The following is a 14,615-nucleotide window of genomic DNA, read 5'->3' on the forward strand; positions in this document are numbered from 1 at the left end:
TTTTTCCCAATGGTGTGAACAAAGTCACAAAATCTGTTGCGCGTCACTTTTAAGAAATAAAAGCGCTCTCTCTCCGTAACTCTCCTCGCTCTGAGAAACTTCTCCACACGGTGAGAGCCAAGAGGAGGAAGAAGCGTATGTGTAAAAGGAGAAAGATGAGGCAGAGGTCAAAGTAAGTCCTCGTCCCCGCCAGGTGTGATCCTGTCTGAGCCTCCAGATGACTGACACATGTGGCTGAAGTGGAGCCTCCATCACTGGAACGAAGGCCTCGACCGTGATTTCAGATGATGGCGCATCTGAACATCAGATCTACAGCTGCTTTGTTCATAGACCATATTACATTTTGTTGAGCAGCAGCTGTCATGTGGTGGTGTGTTGAACAATAAATGAAGAACGTCTGCAACAGCAGAAGCGGCTCGAGAGCGCCAGTGTGTCGACCAGGGTGGAAGTTGCTCTAGCTCTATCTGATGCAACGTTCCCCCCCCGAGTGAGCTGCACTGGTGCAAACGTGACAAGAAATGTGTGTGAAGTGTTTCAAACATTTTAAATGCTCCTTTGAGGGAATCTACGACACAATACCCACAATCCTGCACAGAGATTTAGCCCCTGTGTGCGCTCATTTAAAAATAGGTTTTGGAAATGTGAGTGTCACGTACAAGTCTTACGATAATTTAACTGGTTTCCAGCAGGTTGCCTTGTTTCTAATCCCTCAACATGTCCATGTATTAACTATCATGACAATGAGTTTCCTCCTCCCCCGCTGGCGAGGAGCAATTCTATGTTCCCGGGCTTAATATCCTCTTAATGTGACTCATTAACGAGACCTTTCAAAGGGTTTCATGTTCCCAGCAATGTTTCTGCCGCTGGTCAAATGTTCAGTACATGTTTCCAGGATCAGCATATTAAAAACATGCAGCTTGTAACCTACTGATGTTTCACTCCATGAAACCGACGGCCTCACGTTTACAGGACATTTCAGTCATGGTGTCTCCACAGAGGCTCAACAGATTTGTACCATTCAAACTGCATTTGAAACGTTCAGATCCATTTTGTTCTTTTGCTGTTTGAAGTGCAGAGACAGCCCTCATCAGTCTTTGATATATCCGGAGACACTCGGTTAGAACCCGACACCAGGCGAGATCAGCCCCCTGGGAACAGTGAGGTGACCCCTGCTGCTTTAAACCTGTCAAGCACTGTGACCTCTGAGCGCAGAGCAGCTTCTCTTTGACACTAATAGACACTTAAACGCCTCACACTGCAGAGAGTCACACATTTATCTCTGTGTCTGATTCTCCCAACAGATCAATTTCATCTTCCTCTTCAACATCGTGAGGATCCTGATGACCAAACTGCGAGCCTCCACCACGTCAGAGACGATCCAGTACAGGTACATTGAGTCTAAACTTCTGTCTGTACACACCTGAAACTATTCATGCATTTGTATTTGATCTGTGGAGTGTGGGGAAGGTCATACCAGGGATACACCACTTATGTCAAAGCACTTAAATGCTTTGACATAATCTGTCAAATCAGACATGTCAACGTGTTATAGACATGTAATTGCAGTAAGTGCATCCCTCAGTACAGACGTAAAGGCTTTGTGTTTCCAAAAATTAATTTATTTGCACCACAGTATCAACACTGACCTGCCAAACTTTGATGTCCCAATTTTTTTTCACGATTTAAAATGGGTAAACTCTGATTTGATCATAGAGTTGCACACAGCGTATTGATTCACTCATCCCAGACATGTCCAAAGTCCACCTCGGGGGCCAGTTGTGGCCCTCAGACTGATTTTAAACATCCCGCAGTCTGTCTTTTAAAACACTGGTTCTGAACTGGTGGGTCGCAGTCTGAAAGGAGGTTGCTGGTCCGTTCTGATTGGGCCGCAAATGACTCGTTAATGTGTCAAGTTTGTGAAAAAAACACTTTACATTAAAGGGAAATTTCGGTTTATTTCAACCTGTCTCCTATCGTCCTAAATTTGTTTCAAGTGACTAGTGACATAAAAATAATAGTTAGCATGTTAGCCGTTAGCCTAGATACAGCTGGGGCGCATAGTAGCGTCAGACCTGTTAAAACGTAAGTGAACGGGCAACCTTCAAGTGCAAAGTTAGTCCACTAAACAAGCTTTTTTTCCACAAAGACCGCCTCATATCGTTAGGATAAATGTCAGAGAACATATAGAAAACGAGGTTTTTTTTTTTGTTAAAGGTTGCTGATATTTTTTTGAACTGTACTGAAAGTAACTTCGTTGATGAACTGAATTTGATTTTTTTTTATTTTGATTCTTTGAACATTTGAAAGAGACTGAGTAAAAGGAAAAACCTGAAGTGGAATTTTGTGTTGGCTTGTTCTTTGTGTGGTGAACTTTGAGAATTGTTTGTTTTTGCCGGTGTTTGAAATATACATTAATATTAGGTTTGAAAATTATTTGTGTTGTGGTTTTCACATCCATTCAATGTAAGGGTGTTCATTTCAAGTGTTCATCCTTGTGTGACGTTTTCAAACAAACAGACAAACTGACTGACTAATCTTAAATGCCAGGAGAGAAACCTGGCTGGCACCCCGAAACAGATTTCAAAAGAAAGGAAATCAAGTCAAACCGTCACAACATCCAGGCCTTGAAAATAAGGCTGCAACCGGTCCCATTCCTTGCAACAGAGGCATTCCTCTTCTGTGGGCACAGCATTCACAGGTACACCACCAATCTCCAGAGCTACGCAGCCTTGCAGCAGCCATTCCTCCTCTCTCGTCCTCTACCTGTTGCGCCTCTCTCTCTCTCTCTCCTCCTCCGTTCTTCAATTTCACGAAGCTCTTCGTCAGTGTATTCTGGCTCAAATAAATAAGGGCGGCCATCAAACTCTGCAAAATCAAATTCGTCCTCCACAAAGTCGAAGTCTGGCAAAAAGTCAGCCATTATTCTATAAATCTTTCATAAAATAAATGAATGAACTTTTCAGGCTACTGTCCGGTTCTGCCTTCCAGCTGTTGCTGCTTGTTCTCGTGAGATTTCAGGCACCCTGAATCAGAGCATTTAATTTTACGTGGCTTCGAAAAGAAGATTTCAAAAGCCCTCAGGTAATTGAATGCCTCTGGGACAGGCCCATTTATGGCAACCCACTGGATCCATGGTGTGCGCGATCCGGCCGAGGCACGTGTGCCGGAGCTAATAGCGGCCATTCAATTCCATGTAAGCTGTAAGCTCCACCAGCTGCAGCCTAGAAGCGGCTCAGCGCTCCACTCGACTAAAAACACGTGCCGGGTCTATTTCTGATGGACGCCACGCGACGGCACGTCAATTTGCACAGACCAGATGAGTCAAACAGGAAGTCAGGTGCAGAAAAGAAGAGAGTATCCAGTCAATTTTCGCAATAAAACACCCATGAAAACTCCAGATCGTATTTCACATGGCTACATCAACATGATGTGACATGCAACTACCATGAGCCAAAGGAGATCGAGAAAGTTTTCAGAGCTTACTTCAATGGTGCTGCGTGTTGCCGTGCAGGTTAAGAGTTGTCTTAAATACAGCCACACAATTCTCTACTGATGTTTTCGGTGGGTGCGCCGCTTTAAGTGGTCCGACCGGCAACTGGTTGAGACGATTTAGTTCTGCGTTCCACGTTGCCCCTCTGACTCTTCAGCAGGGGGGCCACAGGGGGGCCAGACTGGCCCCTGCTGGCCCCCCTGTGGCCCCCCTGTGGCCCCCCTGTGGCCCTCCCCTAAAACCGCCATTGTTACCGATCAATAATTAATGGGTTTAATGATGAAGTCGAGACGTTTCGTTGTCAGTATGTTTAGTTTCTCCAGATGTCCTTCATCTCTGCATCTAATCTGTGTAACGGCAGCAGAAGAAAGAAATCAGATCCTCGGCACAATCATGTTGTCCTCCTCTGAAACTGTGAAACACATCCACACTGGCGACGACATGTTTGGCTCTGTAATTAACAGGTTGTGCTTTTCAGTTTAGTTTATTTGATTATAAAAGGACCGTGTGCAGTGACAGAAATGAAAATATGGTTGCACCAGATTTAGTGAAACGCTAATTTCCATCTGTCGCCCTCCACATAATAAGTAGACGCTATAAATGAGAATAAAATCCAAGGTGCAGTGCAGACTGCAGTAAACCCACGTGCCATAACACAACAGAGGCAGCATGTGCACACTGCACAGAACAGAGCACAATGTGAGCTGCACAGTAACCACCTTATAAAGTGACCAGGTTGATGCTGATGCCTTACAGGAGCAAAATGACAGTAAGCACACATTGAATGGTCGAAACACAATATGTAGAACAATTACTATATTTGTCTGTGACCAAGTTAACAATGTCTCTGCCTCACACTTCAAACATGGCCGACACAGGCTGCAGAAAACAATTTACAGTCAGAAATATACTGTAAATACACATAGCAAAGTTAACTTCTTCTTCTCTGTGTTAATTGACGGTGTGATGCTGAACCAGTTCAGTCAATGACTTTGCTTTTGACTCTGTTTATCAGCTCTAACTTTATTATGGGAACAATGAATAATTACATACATTTCTTATCATCGGCTGATAATCTGTCGGCCTGGTTAGTACGGTGCATCCCTCAGTGATACAGCTGTTGCATCAGCAGTCTTCCTGTCATGTTCTCTCATCTGCAGGAAAGCTGTGAAGGCTACGCTGGTTCTCCTTCCTCTCCTGGGAATCACCTACATGCTGTTCTTCGTGAACCCCGGCGAAGACGAGATCTCTCAAATCGTCTTCATATATTTCAACTCGTTTTTGGAGTCCTTCCAGGTACGATTTGTCCCGCAGACAAATGTTTGCACATGCCTAAATGCTTTCAGAGACAAAGAGATGATATTGTCTTTTGTGTGGGTGTGTTTTTGTACACAGAGACGCAGTAATTGTAATGATTGGATGGCAGAATTGTTCCTCTGGGGAGATGATTAAATGAATGTATCGTGTGTGATAAGCTGCTGTGCATGCGATTAAAACAGGATCAGGGCGTTGATGTTTTGAATGCCCTCCTTTTTTGTTCCTGTCTTTATCTCCCTCCTCCTCTCCACACAGGGCTTCTTTGTGTCAGTGTTTTACTGCTTCCTGAACAGCGAGGTAAGCTGATTCACGTCCTCTCATTGATCAAACATTTTATGTTCCCCCCGCCTCAAACACTTATTTATATTACCCGTCTTCAGGCGCTCCCACTCTCCCTTTTGGTGGCTGTTGCTGTGTGTTATTAGAGGGGATTGAGTGATAAAGCCTGCAGCACTTATATTTAGGGCACAATTAAGACTTGTCATGTGTAAGTGACATCACTTTCTACTCTTTATGACAGTGTCAGCCTTAATTTGGTCTCACAGAGAAATCGGGGGTGAAACCCTCTCAAAATAGCACAGAAATATGAATATGCATGCATGCATGCAGAAAAGCTACGTATTATGTGTCATATTATTATTAATACTAATAGCAGTGGTTTTACTTGTGTCATTAGCTTCAACTTTATCTTTGTGGCACCTCTCATACAAACATGCAGCCCAGTGTGCTTCACAAAGCAGTTAAGAAAGAAAAAACACAATAAATACAGTTTTATTTTAAGATTTTTTGGGGCATTTTTGCCTTTAATTGATGGACAGCTGAGCGTGAAGGAGAGAGAGAGAGAGAGTGACATGCAGCAAAGGGCCACAGGCTGGAGTCAAACCCGGGCTGCTGCAGCCTTGTACATGGGGCGCCTGCTCTATCCACTAAGCCACCGACACCCCCATAAATACAATTTTTTACATAAAAAAAAATGACATAAATGAAACAATAACATTTTAAAAAATCAAAAAATAAAACTCAAAAAATGAAATGAACACCAGGGATGAAAATAATGTAAAAACTAATTATTAAAAATAACTTAACATCACTCCAAATTAGTATTGTTGTGTGTCGTAGCAGTGCTGCTGGTTTTTCATGACATGTTATTGTTATATGATTTCGGTTCTGGAAACATTTAATGTGCCACAGTTGCACAAGCAAGACAGAAGGAAATACAACAACACACACATCATTTTAATTCCTCCTTCCAAACTCAAACCCTCTGTATCCTCCTCCTTATCTGTAACCATCCTCCTGTCTTTGCACAATCTCTCCAGATGTTTCCTCGCACTAACAAACACACTAATGCAAACAATTATTTCATAGTTTACTTTAGTGTTTTTACACTATACAAACATCACATATAACAGAAGCGACCGAGATGTTACAGGAGTTGTGGTGAAGCGTCAGGCTCCAACAGTGGATCTGCTCCTGAATGGAGAGTAAACAAAAAGCTCTGTGAGGCTGTGTGTGCTAATGATGCTAACATGGCTAACACCTAACATTAACAACATGCATATGCAAAATAAAATACACACAAGTACAAACAGTTTCAAACTCTTAACAGGATGTACTGACGGATTGTGTTTAGATAGCTGCAGCTCAGTCAGGAGAGAATATAATAATATATATATATATATATAAACTACGTCATCAAACCATGTGATGTTTGGTATTGCCGGATTCAGGAAGCTCTCGACTTTTCAAAAATAACATTGTTTTTCTTTTATTTATTATGTATTTGGCACCAGAGCAGCCTAAACACACAAAGTCCAAAATCACGATGAGTGGTGACAAGTCATGTCATGCTGTTTTTCGACGGGAAAAGTTAAAGGATTACTCGCGATCTTATGTGGAGCTGTTAGCGGGGACTTAGCTGGTTTATAAAAGGTAAGAGTCTCACTCCTACCACTATTTTTGGCTGAGATACACCGTCTAGAAAGTGGGATCATAACTTTCACGTTTCATATGGCTTTATTTGGTGATATTTTATGGTGTTTCTGTGTCATAAACAACATCAGCTATCATAATCACACCTGATTTCAATAAGGTACAATGTTTGAAGCTGGCTGAGTGTTGTTTGATCACTGATAGTACTGTTTTGAAGCAGAGTGACCGACTTGTCATTTGGAGCTCCGCCTGGATCTTTTCATGGTAAAAACACTGTAGAATGGTCATACTTTGAGCAGTCTTCTTCAAATTTGAAACAAGTGTTCATTGATAGTGTGCCTACAGCCCCACAGTGTCATTTACCTGCTCAGATGAAGCCACAGACAGTTATTCATCCTGAAACATGTTTTTTATTTTATTTTAGGCAAAATCTTCAACTTTTTACTGACTTCAGAGGCCCATTACTCTGTCTCTGTATCACCTAGAGTGTTTCTGACACTTTCACAAGAAACTTCAGGGAGTTTTCTTTCTGGCAAGACCTCATGCATGCATGTAGTCAGAGCGGTTCAGAAGCTACAGTCATTTTAATTTGGGTATGTCATTTTAGGCGTTTTTGCTACAAAATGGGGGTGGAGTGCAAGATGTTAATATTTAACTTCAGTCTTTGGTGCTTGGACATTAGAGGGAGATATTTTGTGATCAAGTGACATCTGAGCGGCAGCAGGATAAATCCCCCCATGGAGTCCAGACTCTGGTGTCGGTGGTGGCTGATGACTCTGAGGCTGATGAGGCTGATGAATCCGTAAACACTGGGTGGTGATGGGGAGGTGGAGGGCGCACATGACGGCAGCAAGACAGAACTACAGTAGAGCAAAAAACATATTTAATATGAGGAGCAGTAAGATGATTGGCTGACAGAGAAGGTGTGTCGCTGTGCTGTTGGTTGATTGTGAATCAGCTGATGACTCCAGTGACCCAGACACTGACACATAGACAAAGAGTGAATGGCACTCCTCCTCCTCCTCCTCCTCCTCCTCCTCCTCCTCCTGACTGAGCCTTGGCCACAGCTTCATTAGTTAAGCATGTAAATATTTTAACATCTTGACTTTGTTGATGATATTTTTCCTTTTCTGGCTTCATATATGAAAAGATTTTGAAGGACACGGAAATGTGTCAAGTTTTTTTTTTTGTTAGTTTCAAGTTATTTATTGTCATATGCACAGTGAACGTCTTTGTTCTCCAACAACGCTCATTAAATATGTAGAAAAAGAAAATCACACACGTATAAAAGGCAGAGAGAGTCTGAGATATGAAACAGTGCAGAAGATAAAATTAAGGGATAAAATATATTATTTGCATTTGTGATAGACAGGTGTCCACCACAAGTAAAGCTATATATATATATGAATTATGGAGGGAGAACGAAGCACTGTAAGAGACAAAGATCCTCTGAGCAGCAGTTAAATAAGAACAGAAGGACTCAGCAGTCGTTGGTGAAAGAAACTTGAAACTCAGCATCAAAGTGTTGCAGCTTTAAACAGGAGCAGGTTTGTGTTTCAGTGCTCAGTGTCAATAATGCCTCTAACAGGCTGGAATTAACTTTAGTGAAGCTCTTCTTCAAGCTCCACAGCAGAAACTGAAGTTTGTCCTCAGGTTAGCTCTGCTGGAGCTGGATCCAGACGGATGGAGCGCAGCTGCACTGTTGTGGTTCAGTAATGATCGAGGGTCATTGACGCTCTGGATTGATAAACAAATTCAATCCCCAGGTTCACACAGTTTCCTCCACTGTCACGTTACACTGTGGGGACATCGACCGAGAGGAAGTTTGAATCAAATGTAAATAAAACAGGTTTTTTTATCTGTTGTTGTTCAAGTAGTTATTATTGAAGGGAAGAAGAAAAGCATCAATATAACAGAGTTAAATATTATGGGTGTCACAGTTTAAATTCTGAATCAATCAAAACTGATATAGATCACTGAACACAGGCTCGGCGATGACGTCAGAGAAAAAGAAAAACAAGCTGTAGCCTTGAGCTGCACGTCAGGACAGACACCACGGCCTCGGCCAGAGCTGGACGAACATCCTCCTGCTTCAACAGACAATGTTAGAAATAAGCCATGGCCGCCATTTTGAATGACATCATCATTACATCTGGTGGCTTTTTGCAGGTGAGGATCTCAGGCTGTTGCCGTCTGATGGATCTGCTTTTTGTTTTACAACAGTTTGATCAACTGACTGATAAAAAAGTTATTATTTAAAACATTTAAATAATTTAAATTTGACCCTATGACCTTAGTGTGGTAGAGTCCCCTCAGAAATGTGGGGTGATATCACACTTGAACCCGTGTAGCCTGTCTTTAAAGAGAAGAATTTGAAAATGTAAATGCCGGTTGTCCGACACATTCTCATCCGACATCGGCCCTTTGTCAGCAGACTTTATTGTCTAAATACGCTCGAGCTGGCGTGTCAGTTTACGCTTGTTACATGAATTGTGTCCTTTTAAAATACAACGTCAGTAAAACACCTCGTATTTACGTTACTTTAATTGTGTGACAAAAACAGGTGGTATAGAAACAAAACATCATGGTTTGGCTCAACATTCACACAGGAAGAGGACGGTGGACGCCCAGGCTGGCTGAACAAATGTTTCATTACTAAAACTGAAGCTATCTGTTAATGTGTTAAAAATCTCCTCTTTGAGATTAACTGAAATAAAAGGGAGATTCTAGAGGAGTAAATATACACGGTATGATAACCGTCAAATTTTATATCACAGTAAACCTTAAAACCAGTATCTCACCAAGGGACGCACCGATCTGATATCTGGATCAAATATCGGCCCTGATATCATCAAAATAGACCAACTAGCCCGACAGCATTTTGCAATGTCTGCAAAGTGAATGTTGCTAGGGTTGGTGGTCGTACCGCCAAGTATAATACTACCAACTTAATAAAGCATCTACAAAAACATCACCAAACAGAGCACCAAGAGTTCCAGCAGTTGAGCAGGTCAAAAGGAGCAGGTGGTAATACTACACAGCAGTTAACGTCAGCAGATGCGCTGCAAAGAAGAGAGAAACTCCCCAGCAGTGACGCAAAAGCTGTGACAATTTCTGAGAAAGTTGTTTTGGACGGACGAAACTGAAAAAGCTGGATCGTGCATCGCTAATATCACTGCAACCCTACAGCTTTAGTTACTTTACAAAAATAGGAGTTTTCACAGACAAAACAGAAAGAGTTTAAAAACAGAGTGCAGCAGAAATGATGTTTTTCTGTCGGCTGATGCGTAATTCAGTGTCACAAAACCAGTGGGATGATTCCACTGGCTTTCAGATTATTGCAGGGAATAAACTCTGTGGCAAAGAAACGTTTATGATAATTACACTTTTTGTTTCGTAAGATGATCCTACATGAAGACCACTTTATGAGCCTAAATTCAATCACCAGAAGTAAAACGCTAACGTTAGGTTATTAACGAACTACACTGCGGTCACATGACTTAACATGGCCACCACAACGAGGCTGTGAACCCAGGTTTCACCCCGGTGAAAGTCTTGGTTTGACCCATCCACCACCGCTCCCACCCGCTGTTTCTATTACATCATTCGAGCAGCATATCTAACCGATGCTGCTCAGCAGTGCATCATACTACCACGAAAGGTGCATTTTGCATCAGTGTCTGATGCCGGAGTCACTAACAAAGCGCCGTCTTTGACGAGTTGGGAAACAGAATCAGCTGAGACGTCGTTATCTTCTAGAAGAAATGTTTAAATTGAAACATAAATCAAAACGTGACCTTAAAATCGAAAGTCTAATCAAATTGTGGATTTTTGAGAAGTGTGACACTCCCTTATGATAATCCAGCAGGTGTGGATGAGCTTAGATCAGCTTCACATTGACAGTGCAGGCAACAGAAACAAACCCAACAGCTTCTCGTCAAACTGTAATCCATACATTGCTTAATTTGGTCTTTTTCCAAATGAGCTCCGGCCATCGTAACAGAAAATGTTTCACATCAAAAAACCCAACAAATCGAACTTTAGTAGAAGATCTGTTTCGTCAGTGTGGAAGATTTTTAGGGCCTTTAAAGGTTTTATTTCTGAAAGGATGGCGTTATACATAAAGTGTAAATGAATTAAGACATTAAGTCTCCAAAGCTTCGATCAATACCCTTTTGGCTTTGCCCACAACCTGTGAAATACTGCCGGATGTCACATAAAGATAATTATATTATCACTTGACCTTTTCATGGAGAGGATTATGTCAAATCTTTAGGTTTAATCAAGGCAGCCTGGTGTGTCTTCAGCTGAATCCCAATCTGGTGTTTGAGTCCAGCATCTCATCACAGAATAATCATTACTCTACAAGCTCTTCGTCCAGTAGCACATGGATGTAATATCAGCTGACTGCTGGCCTTTAGTTACTGCCGCTGGATGATGAATGAATTTCTCATCATGGACCGTGTTGCAGCTCCAACGAGGGGCTTAACCAGCGTGTGGAGCGCACAGAGGATATTGATTTAGTGTTTTATTTCAGCCTGAGAGTGGCAGAAAATAAATGAGACAGATGAACAAAGGAACCCCGCGGTCACATTCAAGAGAAAAGGAAAACATTTAAAAACATGTGTGTGGGGGATTAAATGATCTGTGCAGAGGACAGCTGCCAAACACAACGCTGGTTTGCACTCTGATGAATCGAGATGTAAAATGTTACAGTGTGTTAAAATGATTGTTTGGTGTTTTATGAGGATCAGCTTTTGGGTTTAGAGCTCCTCCTCTGAGACCCTGTTGTTGTATTATTACTGGAGGCAGCATGTTCAGCAGAGGGACACATGGGAGGATTGATTTTGGATCAGGGAGAGAGGAGAAGGAGGAACCTCTTTAATCAGCATTACAGTGATTCATGGCATGTTGTTGCTCTAGACTTTGTTTACAAGGAGCATGAAGTGTGTTGGAATCGGAGGTGTAGATTTGGTTTTACATCGCAGGCAGTGATTCAAAGGGAAATTAATTTCTGCCAGAAAGAAACAAGACAATGAGTTAAAGGAATGATCAAAATTGAAGTCCTTATGGTAACTCCAGTCATGAGATTAGCGTTGACATGCTTTGCAAGTCAGAATTTTGAGATACCAACAATTCTCAGGTCGTATGTCTTATCATTTTGACTCATTTATTTTGCAGAATTTTGATTTTGAAAGTCAAAGAATTGACCGACTGTCTCATTGTCTGGAGTTAAAAAGTCAGAATTGTGAATTATAATTACTATCAATTAATTTTGACTTTGTATCTCACGCTTTTTCTCAACAATTTAAACAACTGAATCATTTTGCCTCAACCTGCTGACACCCACACACCCCTGTTTACTGTCAGCACAGCTACACTCACAGATAACTGAGCCTCCTACCTGCCTCTCAAACAGTGATCAACTCATAAACCTTCCTGAGACAGTACGGAGCTGAGGGATCAACAGATGTTAAGTCCGGCAGCTGCCATTCGGCTGCTAACAAGCAGAGCTAACTGCTAACGGCTAATAAACTCCACAAATCCATTTAGCAGCTCCACCATCCACAGACACACACACAAGGCTGTTTTATGGCTAACAAACTCACACTAACGGCTCTGACTGTTCCTGCTGGCTACTGAAACATCCTGGTGCAGACTATTTACTGGAGTTTACCAGCCTGTCGCTCATGCTGCATCTGAGGATAATTACAAGCACGGCCGTTGTTGGCTTTCAATGTCCGATAGTCCACCACTAACATTTTCATCACATCTCACCTCGTCATTTAAAATAAAACAAAGATTTCGTCGTAGTTTTTATCATCAAGATCCATTTTCAGCTTGTCATCATCTCGTTTTTGTCATGGAAAAAAGGTCGCTGACGAATAATTTTTGTCAGTTTTCATCAACAAGATTAACACTGCATACTAATATACATTCTAACCTAATAAATCAACATTTTGAGTTCACATCTTCAGTAAATCCTCATATCTGTCTCAGAATTTTGTCTTCTCTACTTCCTGTCTTATAATTTCAACCCAGTATCTCTTGAATCATTCTTGGCGGTTAGGCCTAGATAAGAAATGAGCTCTCTAGCGCCCCCATTTTGTTTGATGGGGTCAATAATGGAGGGGTCCCCTCAGATTATGTGTGGTCATATGCCTACAAAGTTGCGTGGTGATGGGTGAAACCCTTGAGATGTTATACACCTTTATGTGATGAGCCACGCCCTCCGCAATATTCATTGCCTTATAGAAGCTCAGTTTTAGTAAGTTTTCCAACTTTTGCCAAGAGGGAACTTTAGATATTGGTCCCTAGATTATGTTCACCCAGTTTCATGCAGATCGCTCAAACTTCCTAGGAAGAGATCCATTTGAAGTGTTTTTCAAAAAATTCAAAATGGCGGAAAATCTATATAAGCGGAAGTTATGGGTTCTTGAGGCAAATGTGTTCCTCATGAGGAGAGGCATCTCTGTGCAAAGTTTCATGTCTCTACCACATACGGGGCATGAGATATGCCCATTCAAAGTTTGACATTTCAGTGGGTTGCTATAGCGCCCCCCTTTGGCCAATTGATGTAATATTGCTTCATTGGCATCCTCCCATGACCCTCTACCACTGTGCCAAATTTCACATGGATTGACCAAGTCAGTGAGGAGAAAAACATGGAACACACACACACACACACACACACAGAGTTTTCATCATTATATATTAAGATAACAGAACTAGATGTCACTCAGCTTGTGGAGCTCAAAACTCAACATCAGTGTCTCTTTGCAGAAATCATGACCTGGTTACTGAAGATAATCCACAGACCTTGTTGTGAGCAGTTTCATGTAGGAACTATTTTCTCTCCACTGAGGTGCACACACCAATTGTATCACTGCGCAGAAGGAAGTGTGCATCTACTGCTAGCTCTCCTAGCACCACTGAGCTAGCTAACGTTACAGCTCAGCTGAGGCGGACACCACTGATGTTTACATCTCACACTGTCATGAGCACGAGCCTTCAGTCCAGGAGTGATGTGTTGTGATACGGTTGGCAAATCTAGTTCCATTATACTGGAGAGCAGTCAGACATCTCTACGGCCGATATCTCCAACACTCTGCAACTCACACCAAAACTATCTAGACTGATAAACAGCTCTACAGGTAAAAGGAAAAATATGTATTTTTGATGTGGGGGTGAACTGTGCCTTTAAATATCACTAACAGTGTGAAGGTTGGTCAGTTTATGATAATCTAAACTACCTGCTGTTAGGAGAAAAGAGATTGGCCCTGATGTATGCACACGGTGATGTAATGGCCCCTCCCTCTGTAAAAGTCTCTTTGGTGTGTTGTCGACAGGTGCGCTCAGCTGTGAGGAAACGGTTCCACCGCTGGCAGGAGCAGCACTCGATCCGAGCCCGGATGACCCAGGCCATGTCCATCCCCACCTCACCTTCACGGGTCAGCTTCCACAGCATCAAGCAGTCCACGTCACTATGAGAGAGGAGGCCGGCGTCGTCTTGGATACGAGCTTTAGGATGAAACCCCCCGCCGACTGTCGTCATCATTTTCTGCCACATCACTGGAGAACACTTTGCGAGCCGGGCTGCGGAGAGAGGCTGCATCAGTCTCCGAAACCTCAGGAGGGACATTATACAGAGCTGAGAATGGATGAACACGGAGATAAAGGACACTGCAGACATTTGGAGACGAGAGGTTAGTGGATCAAAAGATGCACGTGACCAAGTTTGACTTTGAATCTGGGTGTGAATGTACAGCACTCCATATTCTCTAACGTTTGCCTGCCATAGAGGTCTCTATTGTTCCTGCCTGCACACTTTGTTTTTGTTTTTTTGCTATCTTACGTCAGTGAGAACTCTGAGCTT

The 14,615-nt window shown here is 42.3% G+C and overlaps 1 protein-coding gene across 2 annotated transcripts in view; it reads left to right on the forward strand.

The window, feature by feature from the left end:
* LOC117246796 (corticotropin-releasing factor receptor 1-like) overlaps positions 1-14,373 on the forward strand; it is a 99,827-nt gene extending 85,454 nt beyond the window's left edge. For both annotated transcript variants that reach the window (XM_033610770.2, XM_033610771.2), the window contains exons 11-14: positions 1,302-1,387; positions 4,651-4,786; positions 5,063-5,104; positions 14,089-14,373. In XM_033610770.2, the coding sequence (XP_033466661.1) occupies positions 1,302-1,387; positions 4,651-4,786; positions 5,063-5,104; positions 14,089-14,229 (405 nt within the window). In that variant the 3' untranslated portion in view covers positions 14,230-14,373. The remainder of the gene's footprint in view (positions 1-1,301; positions 1,388-4,650; positions 4,787-5,062; positions 5,105-14,088) is intronic.
* The last annotated feature ends 242 nt before the right edge of the window (positions 14,374-14,615 follow it).

This window comes from Epinephelus lanceolatus, chromosome 21 (genome assembly GCF_041903045.1).
Source record: "Epinephelus lanceolatus isolate andai-2023 chromosome 21, ASM4190304v1, whole genome shotgun sequence".
Classification (NCBI taxonomy): Eukaryota; Metazoa; Chordata; class Actinopteri; order Perciformes; family Serranidae; genus Epinephelus; species Epinephelus lanceolatus.